Source organism: Acipenser ruthenus, chromosome 5 (assembly GCF_902713425.1).
Source record: "Acipenser ruthenus chromosome 5, fAciRut3.2 maternal haplotype, whole genome shotgun sequence".
NCBI lineage: Eukaryota > Metazoa > Chordata > Actinopteri > Acipenseriformes > Acipenseridae > Acipenser > Acipenser ruthenus.
In genome coordinates this window covers 73,363,594-73,383,458 of record NC_081193.1, presented here as the reverse complement: position 1 = coordinate 73,383,458, position 19,865 = coordinate 73,363,594, and the positions used below count along the sequence as shown (strand labels likewise).

The 19,865-nt window shown below is 39.8% G+C and overlaps 1 protein-coding gene across 6 annotated transcripts in view; it reads left to right on the top strand.

Moving 5' to 3' along the window:
- LOC117403121 (spectrin beta chain, non-erythrocytic 1) overlaps positions 1–19,865 on the top strand; it is a 106,003-nt gene that overhangs the window by 82,160 nt on the left and 3,978 nt on the right. For all 6 annotated transcript variants that reach the window (XM_034005133.3, XM_059024483.1, XM_034005134.3 and 3 more), the window contains 18 exons: positions 779–1,535; positions 1,991–2,193; positions 3,594–3,684; positions 4,163–4,309; positions 5,111–5,374; positions 5,857–6,081; positions 6,663–6,752; positions 7,076–7,354; positions 8,526–8,656; positions 9,004–9,208; positions 9,637–10,011; positions 10,907–11,151; positions 12,923–13,061; positions 13,577–13,661; positions 13,878–14,074; positions 14,579–14,691; positions 15,175–15,235; positions 19,380–19,609. In XM_034005133.3, the coding sequence (XP_033861024.3) occupies positions 779–1,535; positions 1,991–2,193; positions 3,594–3,684; positions 4,163–4,309; positions 5,111–5,374; positions 5,857–6,081; positions 6,663–6,752; positions 7,076–7,354; positions 8,526–8,656; positions 9,004–9,208; positions 9,637–10,011; positions 10,907–11,151; positions 12,923–13,061; positions 13,577–13,661; positions 13,878–14,074; positions 14,579–14,691; positions 15,175–15,235; positions 19,380–19,609 (3,837 nt within the window). The remainder of the gene's footprint in view (positions 1–778; positions 1,536–1,990; positions 2,194–3,593; positions 3,685–4,162; positions 4,310–5,110; positions 5,375–5,856; positions 6,082–6,662; positions 6,753–7,075; positions 7,355–8,525; positions 8,657–9,003; positions 9,209–9,636; positions 10,012–10,906; positions 11,152–12,922; positions 13,062–13,576; positions 13,662–13,877; positions 14,075–14,578; positions 14,692–15,174; positions 15,236–19,379; positions 19,610–19,865) is intronic.

Genomic DNA, 19,865 nt, shown 5'->3' with positions numbered 1-19,865 from the left:
TCTATGTCCGATAATTGGCCCTTTAGTCCTCACGCAGCACACCTCCGTGGGCCGATCATCGGCCCTGTAGTACTCTGAGGGTTAAGTAAATCAACAGTTTATTATGTTGGTCAGGATAAATGCGCCGCGCTGGATTTTACCACAGCTCTTGTTACAATGCACACGAGTAACTTTGCAGACACATGTCTGGCAATCATTTAAATCAACATAGATAAACATTCCTGTTCCAAATACATATACTATCAGCAATCCTTGCACAAAACAAGACAACAATTATGGGTTTTACACAGCTTTAACCCCTTTTTATACAAGCTTAAAACCACAGTGTCCTACCTCTTCCAGGGAGAGAGAGCACACTTCAAATCAGCACTTCCCTAAATAGCAGCACGCGTTTCTCTCTCTCTCTACCCAGAATGCACTTTTAATGCACGATTTAAATTGTAAAAAAAAAAAATAATAATCTGCGATCAACTCTTTAGTTGATTAATCGGTCCAATTTTAATCTGTTAATCGGAACAGCCCTAATTAATAGCATAGCAGTCTTCTGGACAGATGTTATTTCTGCATGAAGTGTATTTATTTGCAGTTTATCTGACAGTGCACCTTCTATGAAAAATCCTGATAATTGTAATTTTTCTTTGTGTATAAAGGCCTCAAACAGCCTAAAATTGTGTTAGTTAGTACCTATCTGTGTCATGGTGGCTTCTTTTATTATTAATTTTATTTTTAGCTATAAACAGCAAAAGATGTGTTTAACAGCATTTGCTGTTTATTTCAGATGGAGCCAGTTCCGTGATTTGGTGGACCAAAAGAAAGATTCTCTCAGTTCTGCATTGGGTGTTCAGAACTACCACCTGGAATGTAACGAAACCAAATCGTGGATCAGGGAGAAGACCAAAGTTATTGAATCTACTCAGGAGCTGGGCAACGACCTGGCTGGAGTCATGGCCTTGCAGAGAAAACTGACAGGAATGGAAAGAGACCTTGCAGCCATCGAAGACAAGCTGAGTGACCTGCAGAAGGAAGCTGAAAGGCTGGCCGCAGAGCACCCAGACCAGGCTCAAGCCATAATGGGTCGTCTGGCGGAGATCACAGACGTCTGGGAGGAGATGAAGACCACCCTGAAGAACCGTGAGGAGTCCCTGGGTGAAGCCAGCAAGCTTCAGCAGTTCCTGCGTGACCTGGATGACTTCCAGTCCTGGCTCTCGAGGACCCAGACCGCCATCGCCTCGGAGGATATGCCCAACACCTTGACGGAAGCAGAGAAGCTGCTCACACAACATGAGAACATCAAGAATGAGATCAACAACTACGAGGAAGACTATCAGAAGATGCGTGACATGGGCGAGATGGTAACGCAAGGCCAGACGGATGCCCAGTACATGTTCTTGCGCCAGCGCCTGCAGGCCCTGGACACCGGCTGGAACGAGCTGCACAAGATGTGGGAGAACAGACAGAGTCTGCTGTCTCAGTCCCACGCCTACCAGCTGTTCCTCAGAGACACAAAACAAGCAGAAGCATTCCTCAATAACCAGGTATTGGTTTTTGGTATCCAAATTGGTATCTAAATGCAAAAGTTGGTAAGCAGCAAAAAAAAAAAAAAAAAAAAATACATATGTTAGAAAATATTGTTAAATATGTTGGTTTCAAGGTCATTTTTAAGACACATGATCATATGAGTGTGTTGGCCAGCATGACCAGGTTTACGGATGCACATTGTCTTTTGAGTGTTTGCTTTGACTTGCACAGTCAGTGTAAATGCAAAAGGGCTGAGATGTTTTGCTCAAATCACTAAGAACGAAACCACTTCTTACTAATTTGCGTCAGAAAGAACTTCTGCTGGCTCGGAAGTGAAAGGCACAAAGCTAGTTTGAGATACTTTGTTTGGTTTTGCTGAGGTTGACTACTATGCATAGGACTCTCCTTTTGATGAATGTGTGAGCAGTTCAGATGATGTTGCTCACCATGCGCATTACTTTTGTGTTTCCAGGAGTATGTGTTGGCACACACTGAGCTGCCCAACACCCTGGAGTCTGCAGAGGCTGCAATTAAGAAGCAGGAGGACTTCATGACCACCATGGATGCCAATGAGGAGAAGATCAACGCAGTGGTGGAAACGGGCAGGAGACTCGTTAGTGACGGGAACATCAGCTCTGACAAGATCCAGGAGAAGGTGGACTCCATAGATGACAGGTAAAAAAAAAAAAAATCACATCCTAACTTGACCTTGTTCAATATGAATCTTGGGAGAAATATTATAACATTTACATTTAACCCTTTGCGGTCCATTTATTGACTGCGCGTCAGGCACGCCAGGTCTAATTAATTTTCACACGCGCAGTTAATTTTATACGCGCTGTTTAAAAGTATTTTTTTTCAGTCAAACGGGTTTAAATGGCCCGGCATATCAACAAAGCACTCAGTAGGCATCTCCAGCACCGCCCCACCCTTTTGTTTGCTATAGCGTTCACCTATGTAAGAAATAAATAATAATAATAATAGTCGTACATACCGATCGATCATCTCCGGATCACTCGTTTTATCACCAAACTCCTCAATAATGCGATCAAAGTCATTATTTTATTATTATAACATCTGAAAAAAGCTCTGCAAATGTCCATGATAGTCTCTGTGCGCTGACGCACTCAGCCAGCTTGTTTACTATGAACGCCCCATTATCTGATACCTGATACCATGTATGACTAATCATGAGATACTTTTTTTTTTTTTTTTTTTTTTTTTTTTTTTTTTTTTCCCCCCCGACTTGTCTCGGCTCCTGTCGCTCCCACTCGGCAATTGAATGGTTTTCTCTGCTTTTTCCGGAGAAAAAACGACTAAACACCCGTTTATTGCGTTGCTATAATGATGTCGGACCCAGTCCGACAAAGGACCTGTGAGGAATAATTGCAATGTCGGACCCAGTCCGACAATGGACCGCAAAGGGTTAAACTTTACTGACCAGTCCTTAGTTTGGCTGCATTTTTTAGGTTCTTTCTAGTTTTCCGTTCTTGTATATTACCAGGAAAGAGCATGTTAGAGAATAGAACAGTTACATAATATTAATAAAACATGAATTATGTCCTGTCCCTTGAAAGGTTTATTAATTTAGACCATTTCTTTTTTTTCTAAATATTGAATTTGTTTGTTTTTATATATTTGAGCAAGTGTTGGCAGGTGTGATGAATAATCTTGTATATGCTGCAATGTAAATTAAGGCATTGTTCTGTGAAGATCTAAAATTAACAAATAAAACTATTTAATTTATTTGTACATTTTTGCAAGGCCTTTTACTTGCAGTATTTCCCAAGGTTGAGATAAATTATAATTATACCTCAAGGCTAGAAGTGTACTTTTTATTCTTTTAAAGCGAAAGTTAACCTAATTTTGTTTTTAGTTTGGTTCTCTTTTCAGCTTTGCTAAGAATTTCTGTTCCTCACCTAGGCTCACTTCAGCCAAGCTTTTTTCAATATGAATAGAACACATACATACTTCAACAGACCATGATATAGTCTGTTAGTCTGTGTGTGTGTGTGTATTTCAGTAGATTAATATGATCCAGCTAAAGCATGTTGTTTTTTTTGTGTGAATCACAGGCATAAAAAGAACCGTGAGGCTGCTAGTGAACTCCTGATGAGACTCAAGGACAACAGAGACCTGCAGAAATTCCTTCAGGACTGCCAGGAGGTATGTTGTCATGAATAGTCCATAACTAGCATGTTCAAAGGTACAAGATATGTTTTTTAGACTTGTTGTAACTTCCCCCTTTTGAAAAAAAGCTGCAACCTGAAAAGACTAATCCTTTCCTCCCCTGCCATCCTTGTGAAACATTGAAATTTGTATCACATCAGTCTTGGTATCTTCTGGTTTTATATATTTGAGCAAATGAAAACTGAGTTGCATATGCTGTCATGTCAAGTAAGGCATTGTTCTTCGAAGATCTTATAAAACAGAATTTTAAAAGCACCAAAATTATCAGATTTTTAAAATGAAGAATAAGTGTCACATAAGGAGCAGTGCCATCTAGGCAAGAGAATTGTTTTGTGACACTAGCCCTTTAAAGCAGTTTGGTCTGGATAATTAGCCCACTGTGTAACTGATCACCTGCAGCTCACAACAACAGATATTACTGACACACATTGTAATCGCTTTCCTTGTCTTCCAGCTGTCCCTTTGGATCAATGAGAAGATGCTTACAGCGCAAGACATGTCATATGACGAAGCCAGGAACTTGCATAGCAAATGGCTGAAACACCAGGCGTTCATGGCCGAGCTGCAGTCCAACAAGGAGTGGTTGGACAAAATTGAAAAGGTATCCCTCGGAGAGAAACTGTAAACTTTCATGTTATTTTTGTAGTGCTCAAAAACAAGACAAGCAAAACAGTTGTAACAGTGGGTCATAAAATGATTAGGATGCCAGAACTAGATACACAATTTTTACGCCAGGACTGATATTAGTCATACATGTCTTACCAATAAACAAACATTATTTCTCTAAAAGAAAATCTAGAACAAAATCTAGAACAACAAAGGCGCTCCGTGTGGAGTGCAGGATGCTCCCTATAGCCTGGAGATGGCAGGTTCGAATCCAAGCTATGTCATTGCTGATCGTGACCGGGGGTTCCTAGGGGGCGGTGCACAATTGATCTGAGCACCGCCCTGGTAGGGAGGGATTAGGTTGGCAGGGCAATCCACTGTTCACCGTGCACCAGCGACCCCTGTGGCTGATAGGACGCCTGCGGGTCTGTAGTGGAGCCATTCAGATCTGTGTTGTCCTCCGGCACTATGGGTCTGGTGGCTTTGCTGTGGATCCACAGTGCGAAAAATGGCAGGAACACGTTTCGGAGGATGCATGTTTCAGCCTCCGTTTCCTGAGTCGTCTGATTTTTGTATTTATTTTTTGTATTTGTTATTGTGTTATTTAAGGTATTTCTGATATTATTGAAAAATGATGTTTCTTATTATGACCTTTAAACACTCAACTTACAGAGTTTGTGTCCTTTCAGTTCAGTTTTGTACATTGTAGTTTAACATTCTCTGTCATTTTCCGTGAGCGAAGAATCAGCTAAAGAGTATCAGCAGTGGTTGATGTAGGTGCATTTATGCTTTGCAGGACGGAATGCAGCTTGTTGCAGAGAAACCGGAGACTGAGGTAGTTGTTAAGGAGAAGATGTCATCCCTTCACAAAATGTGGGACGACCTGGAATCCACCACCCAGACCAAGGCACAGTGTCTCTTCGATGCCAACAAGGCAGAGCTGTTCACCCAGAGCTGTGCTGACCTTGACAAGTGGCTGATGGGTCTGGAGGGACAGATCCACTCCGACGATTACGGCAAAGACTTGACCAGCGTCAGCATTCTGTTAAAGAAACAGCAGGTGGGGTTTTATTTCGAATAGATGTACAAGTGTGAAGGGGCTGGGGATGCCGAACAGCACTTGTTAATATACCAAGCTGCCTTATTATTTATATAGTTTAACACACTGACTGAAGCCCCGATGTTTTACACTTTGATGGAACAAAATGTACACTCACCCACTAGATGGTGCTATTGTACCACAAGCCTCTCTCGTATGCTAAACAACTCTTTCAGTAGAAACTGGAGGGAAAACAGGGAAGACGAATATACTTGGAGCCATTATCAGAATCACTCCAGCAGGTTATGAAAGATACACGGTCTGTTCTCTCTGCTCCCAGCAAGACAACTTATGCTATTTGCTCTCTCTCTCTCTCTCTCTCTCTCTCTCTCTCTCTCTCTCTCTCTCTCTCTCTCTCTCTCTCTCTCTCTCTCTCTCTCTCTCTCTCTCTCTCTCTCTCTCTCTATATACAATGTAACTCGTTTCTATGTGCCCCCCCCTAGATGCTGGAGAACCAAGTGGAGGTGCGGAAGAAGGAGGTGGAGGAGCTGCAGGGCCAGGCCCAGGTCCTGAGTCTGGAAGGTAAAGACACAGACGAGGTGGACAGCAGGAGGCAGGTGGTGGAGCAGAAGTTCAATGAGCTGCTGGCACCACTCCAGCAGAGGAAGAGCTATCTCATGGCCTCCAAGGAGATTCACCAGTTCAACAGAGATGTGGAGGATGAGATTGTGAGTATCTGAAAAGCCTTGTTGTTGGGAGTCTATGTGATGCAGTGGGATAATGCACCAGCCTTTCACTTCTCGAAGGCTGATGGTATGTGCTTTATAAAGTCCCAGGGAGAAATAGAAGGGATGGTCCTTCAGGTCAGGATTGAGAGGTGAGGCTTTGTGAGGAGGCTTGCATAATTCTCACTATTTCCATACATTTTCTTTAAAAAAAAACAAAAAAAAACACAAGAGCATTCAGTTATATTACATTTTGGTGTGATCTGCCCACAAAAAGGGCTTGTTTTACAAAGAATAAGGGTTGCTTTTTTATTCTTTTTTTTCTTTAAACATGCCCACAAAAAATTCTTATATCTGTGTTCATGTCTGCATGATTCAGCACAATAGCATTTACAGTTTCACTGCAAATGTAGGTTGACTTTTTTATTTTTATTTTATTTTATTTAATTTTCCTTGGTAAGAAATGTCTTTGGTCAAAATGCTCAAGCAATAAGGAAGAATGGGGCTCGTCTACAAAGATATGTTCTGGTACTATGTTTGTGGGGATTTATTTGCTGCCGGTTACATTTTTTTTTTTTTTGCAGTTGTGGGTTGAAGAAAGAATGGCAGTTGCAACTTCCACAGACCATGGTCACAACTTACAAACCGTACAGCTTCTTATCAAGAAAAATCAGGTAAGTGGAGAGGAAATACTCATTTTTAGACCCCGATATGCCAATTTTGTAGTGAAAAAAATATAGCCCTAATCATTGTACATGAGTTTGTTGTCATGTTTTTTTTTATTTTTCTGATCATTTTAACCATTTTATTATGTTAAAAAGCATAAGCTAGTGGTTGCTCAATAATCGGTATACTGTATGAACACAAAATAGTGTTTTTTTTATTGATTTTGTTTTATGGTAGTAACTGCCTTCCATTTTGATCACTAAGTAAAGTTGATTTTATGTTAAAATCCAAGACTGGTTCCAACTCAATATTTATATCCTCTCAAATACAGACTCTTCAGAAGGAAATCCAAGGCCATCAGCCACGTATTGACGACATCTTCGAGAGGAGCCAGAACATTCTCACTGACGGCAGCCCCAATGCTGAAGCCATTCGACAGAGGCTGGCGGGGCTGCAGGAGCTGTGGAATCTCATGATCGAGGAGACGGAGAAACGCCACGCCCGGCTGGAGGAATCCCACAAGGCTCAGCAGTACTACTTCGACGCTGCAGAGGCCGAGGCCTGGATGAGTGAACAGGAGCTGTACATGATGTCGGAAGAGAAGGCCAAGGTTGGTACTGCTCCATAGCGTATGTCTTTGTTTCTCCCTTGCAATCACTGTTTCTATGGAAACCACTGCTGGCAGCACTACCTGTTAAGAAGGCACATCTCCTGAGCTTTAAAATGATTTGGTTGCCATCTGGTGTTTTGGCTTGTTGTAATTGTAGAGTGAAAGATTAAAATGTGATATTTTACAATAATACAGTCTGAATCTGACACAATCATACACTCTTCTGTATGCTGTAGAGGAATATTAAATATCACCCAAAGAAGTCATCCTGTGGTGGTGATTTATCAACCTGTATAGATTGATAACAAAATACATAACCTTTTAACTTAATGTGCCATTGGCAAGGATCGTGTTACAGTGGTGACATCCTGGAAAATCAAACTGAAGTTTGTTTTACAGTTTATCACAGTGACAGAACTCTGACTTGCCTTCATCAAGCCAAAAAAATAATTTGCAGGGGGCTCCCAAGTGGCATATCCAGTAAAAGCACTTGGGTAGAGTGCAGGATGCACCCTATAGTCTGGACGTTGTCGGTTTGAGTCCAGGCTATTCCTTTGCCGACCGAGGACGGGAGCTCCCAGGGGGCGGCGCACAATTTGCCAAGTGCCACCCAGGGGGGAGGGAGGTTTAGGTCAGCCAAGGTGTTCTCGACTCACCGCACACCAGCGACCCCTGTAGTCTGGCCGGGCGTCTGTGGGCTTGCCTGTAAGCTGCCCAGAGCTGCGTTGTCCTCTGACGCTGTATCTCTGGGTGGCTGCATGGTGAGTCTGCAGTGTGGGGAAAAAAAGTGGTCGGCTGACGGCACACGCTTCGAAGAACAGCGTGTGCTTATCTACGCCGCTCCAGAGTCAGCCGCGGTGGTGGTAGCAGTGAGCTGAGCTAAACTAAAATAATTGGAAAACTACAAAAAAACTAACTGGTGACTGTTAAATAAAATTTTTTAAAAAAAACTCACGATGAGGCCTATGCCCAGTTTTAGCAGGCTATTCAGACACAAGGAGAGCAACTGATGTGTTGCTTTCCCAAGGTTTTTCAGTAAATTGTTAGGCTTTAACCACTTTATCCAACAGCCTCCCTTCCATATATGCAATGTCATAAGATGCAGAACAACTTCCAGACATGTCTAAACCTGATGTTCTGCTGTTCATAAACTCTTCACTGCTGTGTTTAGGATGAGCAGAGCGCAGTTGCAATGCTGAAGAAACACCAGATCTTGGAGCAGGCTGTAGAAGATTATGCTGAGACAGTGCACCAGCTCTCTAAGACCAGCCGGGCATTGGTAGCAGCTGGACATCCTGAAAGGTCTGTCCACGATCGCAACTCTTATTTTATTGCTGTACCTTGAAGCAACGAATGCTAACTGCGTGGGAACATTTGTTACAGCGTGCCACTAAAAATACAGGAAATGGCTCAAATACCGAGCAGTAAATGGGTTAAGTTATTACATTGTAGTAGGACGGAAGCCAACAAAAACTGTAATGCTTTTAAAACAAAATATCTTTAGTGGTTGTTTTTCCATACTGTCTCCATATTTCTCTTGGGGTCTCTCAAGTTGAATTGCATGTTCTTATTTCTGTGTGGGTGGTAACGTGGTGGCAAGCTCATTCTGATAGCCAGTTAATGTGACGGTTTGATTTTTGCCCTTGCAGTGAACGTATCGGCATGCGACAATCCCAGGTGGACAAACTCTATGCCGGCTTGAAGGACCTGTCTGAAGAGAGGAGGGGCAAGCTGGATGAGAGGCATCGGCTCTTCCAGCTGAACCGAGAGGTAGACGACCTTGAACAGTGGATCGCAGAGAGGGAAGTGGTGGCCGGGTCACACGAGCTGGGACAAGATTACGAACACGTCACTGTAAGCCTTTTTTTATTGTTTTCTTACACCGAATAATGAAAGATTTATTGGATTGATTTTAAGATTTTTGTACAGATTCATAAAGGTTTGAAGAACGAAACATGCACAGATTGTTACAACAAAGCAATATCCCAAAACACAGAAAACATCAATCCAGAGATATGAGCATATAGTTAATTGACATATATATCCCCTGTATATCTATCTAATGTACTTTATTTTACTCTTTACTCCAGGCTCTACCTTATAAATATCACAGTTTTGATAGATGAAACATTTTAGATGTTGAATTTGTACATGTGAAGTTGTTATTAATATGATTTACATGTAGCACCTAATAACAATAAGCAGTTTCTTGTGGTGAAAGCAATACGTGTGTATATTTAGTTAAAATATATTAAAAAAATTGTGTTTTTGTCTGATCTCAGATGCTGCAAGAGCGTTTCCGTGAGTTTGCCCGCGACACCGGCAACATCGGGCAGGAGCGAGTAGATGCCGTCAACCACATGGCGGATGAGCTGATCAATTCCGGACATTCCGACGCTGCCACGATCGCAGAGTGGAAGGACGGTCTCAATGAGGCCTGGGCAGACCTCCTGGAGCTCATTGACACTAGAACACAGATCCTGGCCGCCTCTTACGAACTGCACAAATTCTATCACGATGCCAAGGAGATCCTTGGGCGCATCGACGACAAACACAAGAAGTTGCCTGAGGAGCTGGGACGAGACCAGAACACAGTGGAAGCACTCCAGCGAATGCACACAACATTCGAGCATGACATCCAGGCATTGGGCACACAGGTATTTCAACTGTATTCCTGTCTTACAAATTCTTTATTTATAAGTGGTTAAGACTTCATCTTCTGTATTGCCTATAGGAGAAATTTGGAAATGACTTTTTATTTGAAAATCAAATTGCTTGTAGGAGATAGTGATGACTGAAGTCTCTGTTGTATTTAAAAAATAATTTGGATGGCTGTCTTAAGGCTTGGGTCGATTCTACTTAGTTAGGTGGGACTATTGTGAGGCTGTTTTGATTGACTTTATGATTGAAGTAGTTTCATTGATGCATAACAGTGTCTTGGCTATATATCTACATATTTGCAACTTAATGTTTTTTGTGTAAATGTCAGAAACTGAATCAAAGGTCACACAGAGCTGGAAATTGTGTTCCACTGCTCTATGAAAACTCAAATGTCAAAGTTATATAAGTCTCATTTTTGCCTATTTGCTTGTCACTGAGGTTTTTATAAAGGTAGTCTAAACATTTGAGAGAAGTAAATGTTCATTGGTTGCAGTTAGTTTTTACACTCAATTCAGTAAATGCTTAACAATTAAAGAAAGCATAAAACTTAAATTGAAATGTTGTTCTGTCAAACTATACTGTCATTCTCCAATCAGTTCTAACTTGAACCCTGGTATATCCTTCCCGTGTTCTCCAGCAGCACCCAATTTGTTTGCTAATTATGATGTTTTAATAGCCTTTTTTTGTGGGCGGGGGGTTGTTTTTAAACTGCAGATTCATCCGATAACTTTTTCTTAAATGTACAATACCGCAATTTATTTGGAGTTTAAAGTAAAAACACATGAGCCTAGTTTTGAAGAGGTCAAGTGCACTTTTCTGATAGGCTTGATTGCTCTTGCTGTGCTGTCAGCAGCACTACTAGTATGTTTGTTGTCACTGTTGCTTTGCCAGGTGAGACAGTTGCAAGAGGATGCTGCCCGTCTTCAGTCCGCCTATGCAGGAGACAAGGCTGACGATATCCAGAAGAGGGAGAATGAAGTGCTGGAAGCCTGGAAAATGCTGCTGGATTCCTGCGAGGGCCGTCGGGTCCGACTGTTTGACACCGGGGACAAGTTCCGCTTCTTCAGCATGGTTCGAGACCTCATGCTGTGGATGGAGGACGTCATCCGTCTGATCGAGGCCCAGGAAAAACCCAGGTATGCAAGAGAAACCAGGTCTCCATCTCCCAATCATTATTGAAACCTCATTCAATGACTGCAGCTCAACTCATTTGCTGTCCTACCATCTTACACTTTCCCAATGAAATATTTGGGTATGGCTTCATGGTTAGGAGATTTGGGATATTTTTATATTGAACACAATTTGTCAATGAATGACCTTCTTTTTTTATTTTTTTATGAATGGTTAAATCTTCGTATGTAATACAAGTGCTCCTGTAGTAGCCATATTATTAATGTGGTAAATCCTTTTTTATACAAGATCCAGACTTGCCCTCTTCATCGGAACGCAAAAACTTTCTGAATGTTGGTAGGAGACATTTCGATTTTTCAAGTTTGCAGTTTATTTTGGATGTATTACCTTCATATCATCATGACATAATAATATTGTATGAAGAGCCCTTAGCACAGCCCTTTACAGATGATTATACACCATATACAAGATTTACAGAAAAAAAGTATAAACCAGCTATGCTCTGCATTCATCCCATAATCCACAAAATCCACCTTAAGAAGGGAGGAAAAAAATTATTTCTAGCCACAGCAGTTCATGAACTTGCTTGTGGGATGTAAATACTGACCTTATGTAAGTCAGTTACAATATACTTCGGGCCCTGTGAGAATCGCGATTTCACAGGCTGCGCGGAAATCGTGAAATTAGCCCAATACCGCGATTTTTACAATATTCTTAAGAAATAAAAATAATTTCATAATTTGTATTTCATACATTTTTAAAAAAAAAATTACATTAACAAAACTGTACAGCTCTGCTATGTGGCTGCTTGTAATATTCGCCATGCGCACAGTGCTGTGCAGTGATTGTCACGTCACTATATGCAATCTAAGTGGGAAATTAAAATACTACACACTGTAAACAAGAAAATGGATGTCTCTAAAAAGGCTAAAATGTGTCTGCAGCAGATCACATAAAGCAGTATCCAGCAGGAGTTTTACACAGCGGTAGAGGTAAGCTCTTCTGTATGTCCTGCAACATTACTGTAGATCACTACCGAAACTTGCCTGTTGACAGGCATTTAGATTCACAGAAAAGAGAAAGGCGGTATTCCAGAGCACTACTGCAGCTGCTTTACTTGCAAAGAAACAAAACACGGTGACTTCCATATTCCAAAAGTCCACTTAGTAAATTTTGACCTGACAGAGGTGTATGTTTGAGGTATGGATACACCTGCCAACAGGGTTAAGAAGGACTGAAACACACACACACAGTCCTGTACTTTGTGAGGAGAGGTCTCTCTATAAAGGACTTTATAGGCACACATTCAGGTTTCTATTTGACTTGGCCAGGCCCCTACAGTCATTTACTAAGGAGTTTCACTCTTTGTCATGAAACTGTACTGTTGAAATACCTTCTTAATTAACTCGACTGCATACTGTGTATGTATTACCAGCTCCTGACCAAGTAAAAATCCTTCTTGTAGGAGTCTGGTTAGAAATCAGAAGCATTACAATGACTGCATAACTGGGCCAAGTATCGAAATCTGTTGAACATAGTCAGGGTTACCTGTGGATCGGTCACCTGAGCACTAGGAATGGAAGATATCAGCAGCACTATGTAAGACTACTTAAACCGGTCAATTCAATGTCATGAATTTCATCATTTGCATTTGAGAAATAAAAGCATGTACACACAAACACATTTTAACAATTGATTTTGGTTCCTTGTAAAGAGGTTTTAGTGAGCTGGCTAATGATTACACATTTGTTTAACTACTGATGTTTTCCTCTGCAGGGACGTGTCGTCGGTCGAGTTACTGATGAATAACCACCAGGGGATTAAAGCAGAGATTGATGCCCGTAACGACAGTTTTACTACCTGCATTGAGCTTGGCAAGTCTCTCCTGGCACGGAAACACTACGCATCAGAGGAGGTACTGTATTAATCTCTTGACAACAGATGTGCTTCAGCTTCAGTTGAGTTGCAACTAGAAAAAGCCGGTATTGTTTACTCTGGTGATATATGGAGAGTACCGTAGTTCACAATAAAAACCACTTTCCCTTGTATCTGTTATAAAAATCACTTGTATCCCAAATCAGCTTGCTTGGATGGATGGATGGATGGATGGATGGATATTCTAAAATCTTATTCAAAATTGTCATGCCATCATTATTCACATAGTGAATAAGAAAAGGGGGGCTCCGTAAAACAGATACAGATGGCCTGACTCACCAAATGGTTGCTGTGTTGCTTTTTTCACAGTGAGTTAAAGCCTTATTAGGTTTCAGATCACAGTCTAAGACCACATGGGAGTCAAGGAGTGTTTAATCCTCCTGTGTTTTAAAGTGTGTTTTATTACTAGTTACTCTGGATTCTTGTGTTAAAAATAGAATATGCCCCTGTCATATTTTAGCCTCTACTTAATGCCCTTGCACTTGCCGCTTACAGATTAAAGAGAAGTTGTTACAGCTGACCGATAAGAGAAAAGACATGATTGACAAGTGGGAAGACAGATGGGAATGGCTAAGACTGAGTAAGTTTTTTTTATTTTTTACTCTGTATGCAAGCCAAGAGATCATATTTAAAAGATGATGTGGCATTCTTATTATCTGTACTAAAATCTTATTGCACACAAGATTAATGTAAGTTTTTTTTATATCTGTGTTTAAAGTGCTCTGGAATGCATGTCTTGAAATCTGTTGTACAATTTGCGTTGAGCTGTCTCATATAATGGGATTCCTTCATCTAGTACTGGAGGTGCACCAGTTTTCCCGGGACGCTGGTGTGGCGGAAGCCTGGCTGTTGGGGCAGGAGCCCTACGTGTCCAGCCGAGAGATTGGGTTGAGTGTGGATGAGGTAGAGAAGCTGATTAAGAGACATGAGGCCTTTGAGAAGTCGGCAGCTACTTGGGAAGAAAGATTCTCTGCACTGGAGAGACTGACAACAGTGAGTGTTTCTCCATTAGAAGCAGGTGGTTAATTTGCTTCACCAGCAGCTGCTGAAGGTGGGAGGTGTTGGGAGCTCATATATGAAGAGGATGTGCATAGGACAGCTGTTTTGATCAAAACCATCCTTCAATAAAAATAAAAAAAAAACATCCTTGAGGATGCTGACACATCCAACTGCACAAGAGGAAATAAATACATATTCAACCCTACCCAGTTTCCATATACACTTCTAACATGGGATAAAGACCAGTTTGGTGAAAGAGCATAAAATATTTTTAGCTACTGTATATACAGCTAGATATTGTTTCTGTTCAATTATCTCATTCATTATCTATGAACTACTTTTGTCAACTAGTTTGAAGGTTAGCCAAAGTAAAAAAAAAAAAAGTTTCCACAGTCAAGTAATAAAGCTGAAACTTCAGAAGAGTTTCGGTTTCAATGTCGTATGTATAAGAAGAATGCTGCAGAACATTTTCCATAAATTGCCTTGCCTGTCTTGCAGCTGGAATTACTGGAAGTTCGGAGACAACAAGAGGAAGAGGAGAGGAGAAGGAAGCCCCCGTCACCAGAGCCCCTCCCCCAGCCTGCAGAGGACTCCGAGTCACCACAACAGTGGTAGGAGTCTGTTCTAATACATTAGTAGAAGTAGAATACACTCAGGATGGGTGATACTAAAAATAATGCATTCTTTGGACAAAGTGTCTGTTACTAATTTGTCTGAAATTAGAAGTCTGTGTTTTGCATATTAAGTTATATTTATAGCAGCAAAATGAATAATCAAGGGCTGGAGAAATGAAAATGTCAGTTTCCAAGGCCAAGGTTAATCCCATGTGTATTGTGTTCATTTTTATTTTCCATTTTGAATTGTCAAGTTTAGTTAAACTACTGTTTTTCCCATGAACGTCAAAGCAGTAATCTTGTACGTCCTTAAAAATGACCAGACATTCTGCGTACGGATATGCGGTTATATTAACAATATTTTCAGTCTTTTTGGCTTTAGTAATGTGATGTATCTGTTACCAAGATGTAAAAACAATGGAATGTGTATAAGAAGTGTAAAACACAGTCCTCTAAACCTGTGTTTTTATGTCTTTACAGGGACGGAAAAGGAGAGCAGATCTCTCAGAATGGATTGCCGTCGGACCAGGAGTCTCCACGGGTTAGTTACCGCTCCCAAACCTACCAAAACTACACAAGTTTTCAGAGCAGGCGAACTGGCAATGACCGGCCCCATTCTGGACTGTAAAATCCATCCTTGTATTAGAACGAGAATAACTATAGGGTGCTCACTAGCTTTCACTTGTCACCTTCCATTTCCATTCCCTAGATTCCTTGCTCCTGCCAGTAGACCCCATGGATAATTCTGCTTTCATAGTGCCTGTTTCTTTTTCATGTTACTAGATCTAGCAAGAGCCCTCAACGTGGCTGTAGGAGACTTCTAAATACTATTTGATTTTGTTTTTAATCAACCTTTTTCCCTCTTTATAAACCAGGAGGAGAAAACCTCTAAAACAAAAAAAGGGTGATGGTGTTTTGTTTTATTGTTCTAAAAGTGGTCCTGGCAATTTTGCATTGTTTGAGCACTGCTCCTATAGTATCTGAGTTTTATTTTAATTAGGCTGTCTATTATAATTAAAACATTTATCAAATGGCATCTTTATTATAAAATGTTAAAAATAACACATTTGTAGCATTTATATTAACTATAAGTTTAAAAAGTGTCAACATTTAATCTAATTTTAAAGCCTTTTAAAATACTAAATATAAAATAGTATAAATTATAATATGATAAAGGAATGATTAAGCGTCTTATGAGATGAAGGCAAAATAAAAAATTGAAGGATAATTTTAATGAACAAAAAAAACTCTTTTTTAAATATTTTCTGTTACAAACGAAATGGCTTTCTACAAGTCGATAGGGCTACTTATATTGTGCTTTAATTCTCATTCGTTGCACTAGCCTTTCTTTACATGTCAGACGGCTAATCTACAACAGAGAAAACCCCATTTTCATCTCTAATAATGGTAGGGATATATATATATATATATATATATATATATATATATATATATATATATATATATATATATATATATATATATATATATATATATAATATATATATATATATATATAATATCTCGATGAAATTATGTAGTTGTTAACCAGTAATGTATTCAATTGAGCTCACACTGATTTAGTCTTTGTGTGTAGACTAAATGAGCCTACAGTTAGTTGTGTTTATTTGTGTGGTGATGTGTGGTGACTGTATATGGACTTCTGTAGGGGTACAAAGGTTAGTATGTGACCAATAAGAGCTTATGTCTTGAATGGTGTAAGACTTCCTGCAAGTCATACATTTACCACTTTAAACCCTATCTTTTTTGTTTGTCTTTTTTGCTATACAGTTTTCAGTATTTTCCAAAACTTGATTGTCATATGAATTTATTATAAACAATTCTGTGGAAAATACATTTTAATAATGTAGTACTTCAGAAAAAAAGCTGTTACTAGATTCCTATTTTTGATTGCACTGAGACCTACAAAATATTCTGGCAACAAAAACCTTGTTTTGTTTATTTTATATAATTAGATTTTAAATCATTTTTATTTGACCTATCCCATATTGCCCATTCGTATCACCTGGAATTCCCATCAGAATTATAAAGCTGTTTTTTTCTGGTCTAGTCTCTGTAATACATGGCATCAATTCCATTTTGTTTTGGCTCCATTTTACTGTTACTTTGTGCACTCTGCTGTGAATGTGTGCTTTTTTTCCTTTCATGTCACCATGTTTTGTTGCATGTAGACACACTTGAATTATACAAAAAAATAACATTTAAAATCCAACAAAATATAACTAACTTGCACAGAAATAAACAAGAAATAATTTCAAATGTATGTCCCATTTGTTTTGTTGTACTTGTATTACTTGCATAACATTTGTGCTTCGTTAGTGTTAAATCCTATTGTTTTGCATGCTTTCGGCATGTTTATAATTTTAAAGGGATATTTCTTTATTTATGTCCATAACTTTGTTTTGTTTTAATGCTACTCTGTTCATACCTAACATTGTTAATCCCTGCAGTAATGAAGTCTGAGCTGTATTACTTGCTACCAGCAGCATATACTAGGGATAAGCATCAGGCTAGCATTAGTGTATCAGGCTTTATTTTTAATCATGAGCGCCAGTTTGCATGTGGGGTACAATATATTCATTTAATTAATTTTGGCAAATGCTGGCATCTGCCATTCAATTTAGGCATTTATGAGCTCAACTGGGTTTAACTGTATAGTTTTAATTTAGACCCTCAACTTTAAAACAAAAAAAAAAAACATTTAAAAAAATGACAAAATAAATACTGTATTTCTTAGCATTTATAATTGAAACTAATACTGAATGTCACAAGGTCAAATACCAGATCTGTCAACTTTTAGCAGCTTTGCCAAAAAAAAAAAAAAAAAGCATCAGTGTGATATTTTGTCTTTTAAAGAAAAGAAAGCTGTTATAATGCTACAGTTTGAACTCTGTTATTTAAAATGTGAAAAAGGAAGCAAATGGGTCCTTGGCAGTTTCTAGAGTTGAGATTTCAGAGTTGACAGGTCTGAAAACGTTTTGTTTTAACGGACCACAGTTTTCATTAACGCTGCTTTTTAAAGATGTTTCTGTAGCAGCTGCTTTAGTGGTCTTCCACATATACTATATATAAAAAGTAGTCTGCCACTGACCAGAATGTGCTTGTCTGTTTAAAGCAAGTGTAGTTGGTTAATAATCCAACTAGACCATTAGCTGCACTAAGCTTTTGTTACTTGCTGGCCCCTATATGGGTTAGCTAGCATAACCTTGCTGCTCCCAAATACTATAATTCCCGAAATGTAATGACAACTGGAAAATGTGGAACCCAAGATTTTCTTTCCTGAGGCCAAAGCCATGAGGATTCCAGTTTTAAATGCTTATTGGAGAAGTGGCTTCGGAAGACTTCTCCAGCTTGACCAGTCAGAGCTGTGTGAAAATTGGGCTGCTCTCTATGCACAATCGATCACAGTGCAGCAGCAAGCAACATGATCTACAAAGCAAGCGATGGGCGTGGCCTTGGTTCTATCTGTGTACTGGGGTAATTAGCTGTGTTTAGACTTGAGTGGGTGTGGTGTCTTCATTAAACACTTTAACAGAAAATTTAATTTCCCAACTGTTTATTAATAATAAAAATAATGCAGTCTTTTGACAAGCACTTTAGTAAATTAACATTTGCTTCCCCCCCTCTGCTCCCTTCCCTCCTGTTTCAATCCAGGACTTAACTGGTGGTGGTATTGATGTGTGGTGCACTCTGGGTGTTGTGTGTGTGTGTTGTTTTTTTGTTTTGTTTTTTGTTGGTGTTTTTTCGTGGATAACGACTCGAGCATCCATGTGAATTTACAACAAGACTAATGCATTTTATATTCAGATTTACATTCAGTTTCTCTCCTGTACGAAATTTGCACATTTTTTTCTTTACTAAAACTGTTTTATTTTTTATTTTTTATTTTTTTATGAAATAAAATGTGTGGATTTTGCACTGGTGCAAAAAGATCTGAATCTGAATCTTTGAACCACAGAACCGAGGAACCCCATGAGTAATAGTGGGGCACCCCATTTCTGGAGTTCAGCCCGAGTGATTTGCTTCTTGTTGGGAAGAAGGTGGAATTGTTAAATAAATCACAGATTTAACAATTCGAGGCTGGTGTAATGGCAGCATTTTAGATTCATATTGTACCTTGTTTGTATTTGTTTGTTTGTTGGTTTGTTTGTTTTTGGGGGGGGGTCTCCTCCTCCTCAATTTGTTACCAGCCATAGTGCTATGAATTATTATTAAACAGGTTGGCTGCAGGATGCTTTTTGATTGGCTACCTGATGTTCTAAAGGGGTTGCATAGGTGGATTACTATGAGTGTGATCACGTTTAATGGCAAACCAGCCCCTGAAGTACCTTATTGCCTTTGGTCTGCTGGTTAGCAAACCGCTAAAAATGATACAATATTTGAAATGTTTGATCCGCAGTGATGTCTATTAAGAGAATAGAAAAGGGCATGTGTGTTTGTCTGTGCGTAAATACAATTCAGACATATGCACATATCCTTCAGTAATTGTCTCTTCTCAGACACTTGTATTATGTTAATTGTTATTATTTTTTTGACATACACAAAATGTGAATACACAGCCTCTGACCCAATTGAGCATGATCCTGTCAAATGAAATGGTGTGCGTGTTTGGTGCAGCTCGATCCTTTTTCTGGATGCTAACGTTTCTTTGGTCTCCACTTTAGGCGACAGATGCTGTTGATGCAGGTGAAATCGTGAACGGAGTAGCAGAGCAAAGGACCAGCTCGAAAGAGCCCAGCCCGACTCCCTCCCCATTATCGAACCGCAAAGCCAGGGGTTCTATTCAGGCAGCCACACTGCCAGCTAAACCACAAGATACAACCTCTACTCAGATGGAAGGGGTGCTGCATCGCAAGCACGAGTGGGAGGGACACAATAAGAAGGCATCCAGCAGGTAAATATTCACCTAAATTTAATCAGCACTACAGCACTATTCACTCGGGACCCTGTTTAACTGCTTTATATGATGGCAGAAATGTGTGTGTGTGTGTGCTTATAAACTATATGAACATGGGTATGATGGCAGTGATTTAAACAGCAGAACTGTATAGGTTCACAGTCATGTGGATTACTTGAATAAAGCAGCCTATGTTGTAGAGCCACAGTAGCTATTGTGCTCTTCTAATTTTGTCTTCTCAATCAAATTCTGC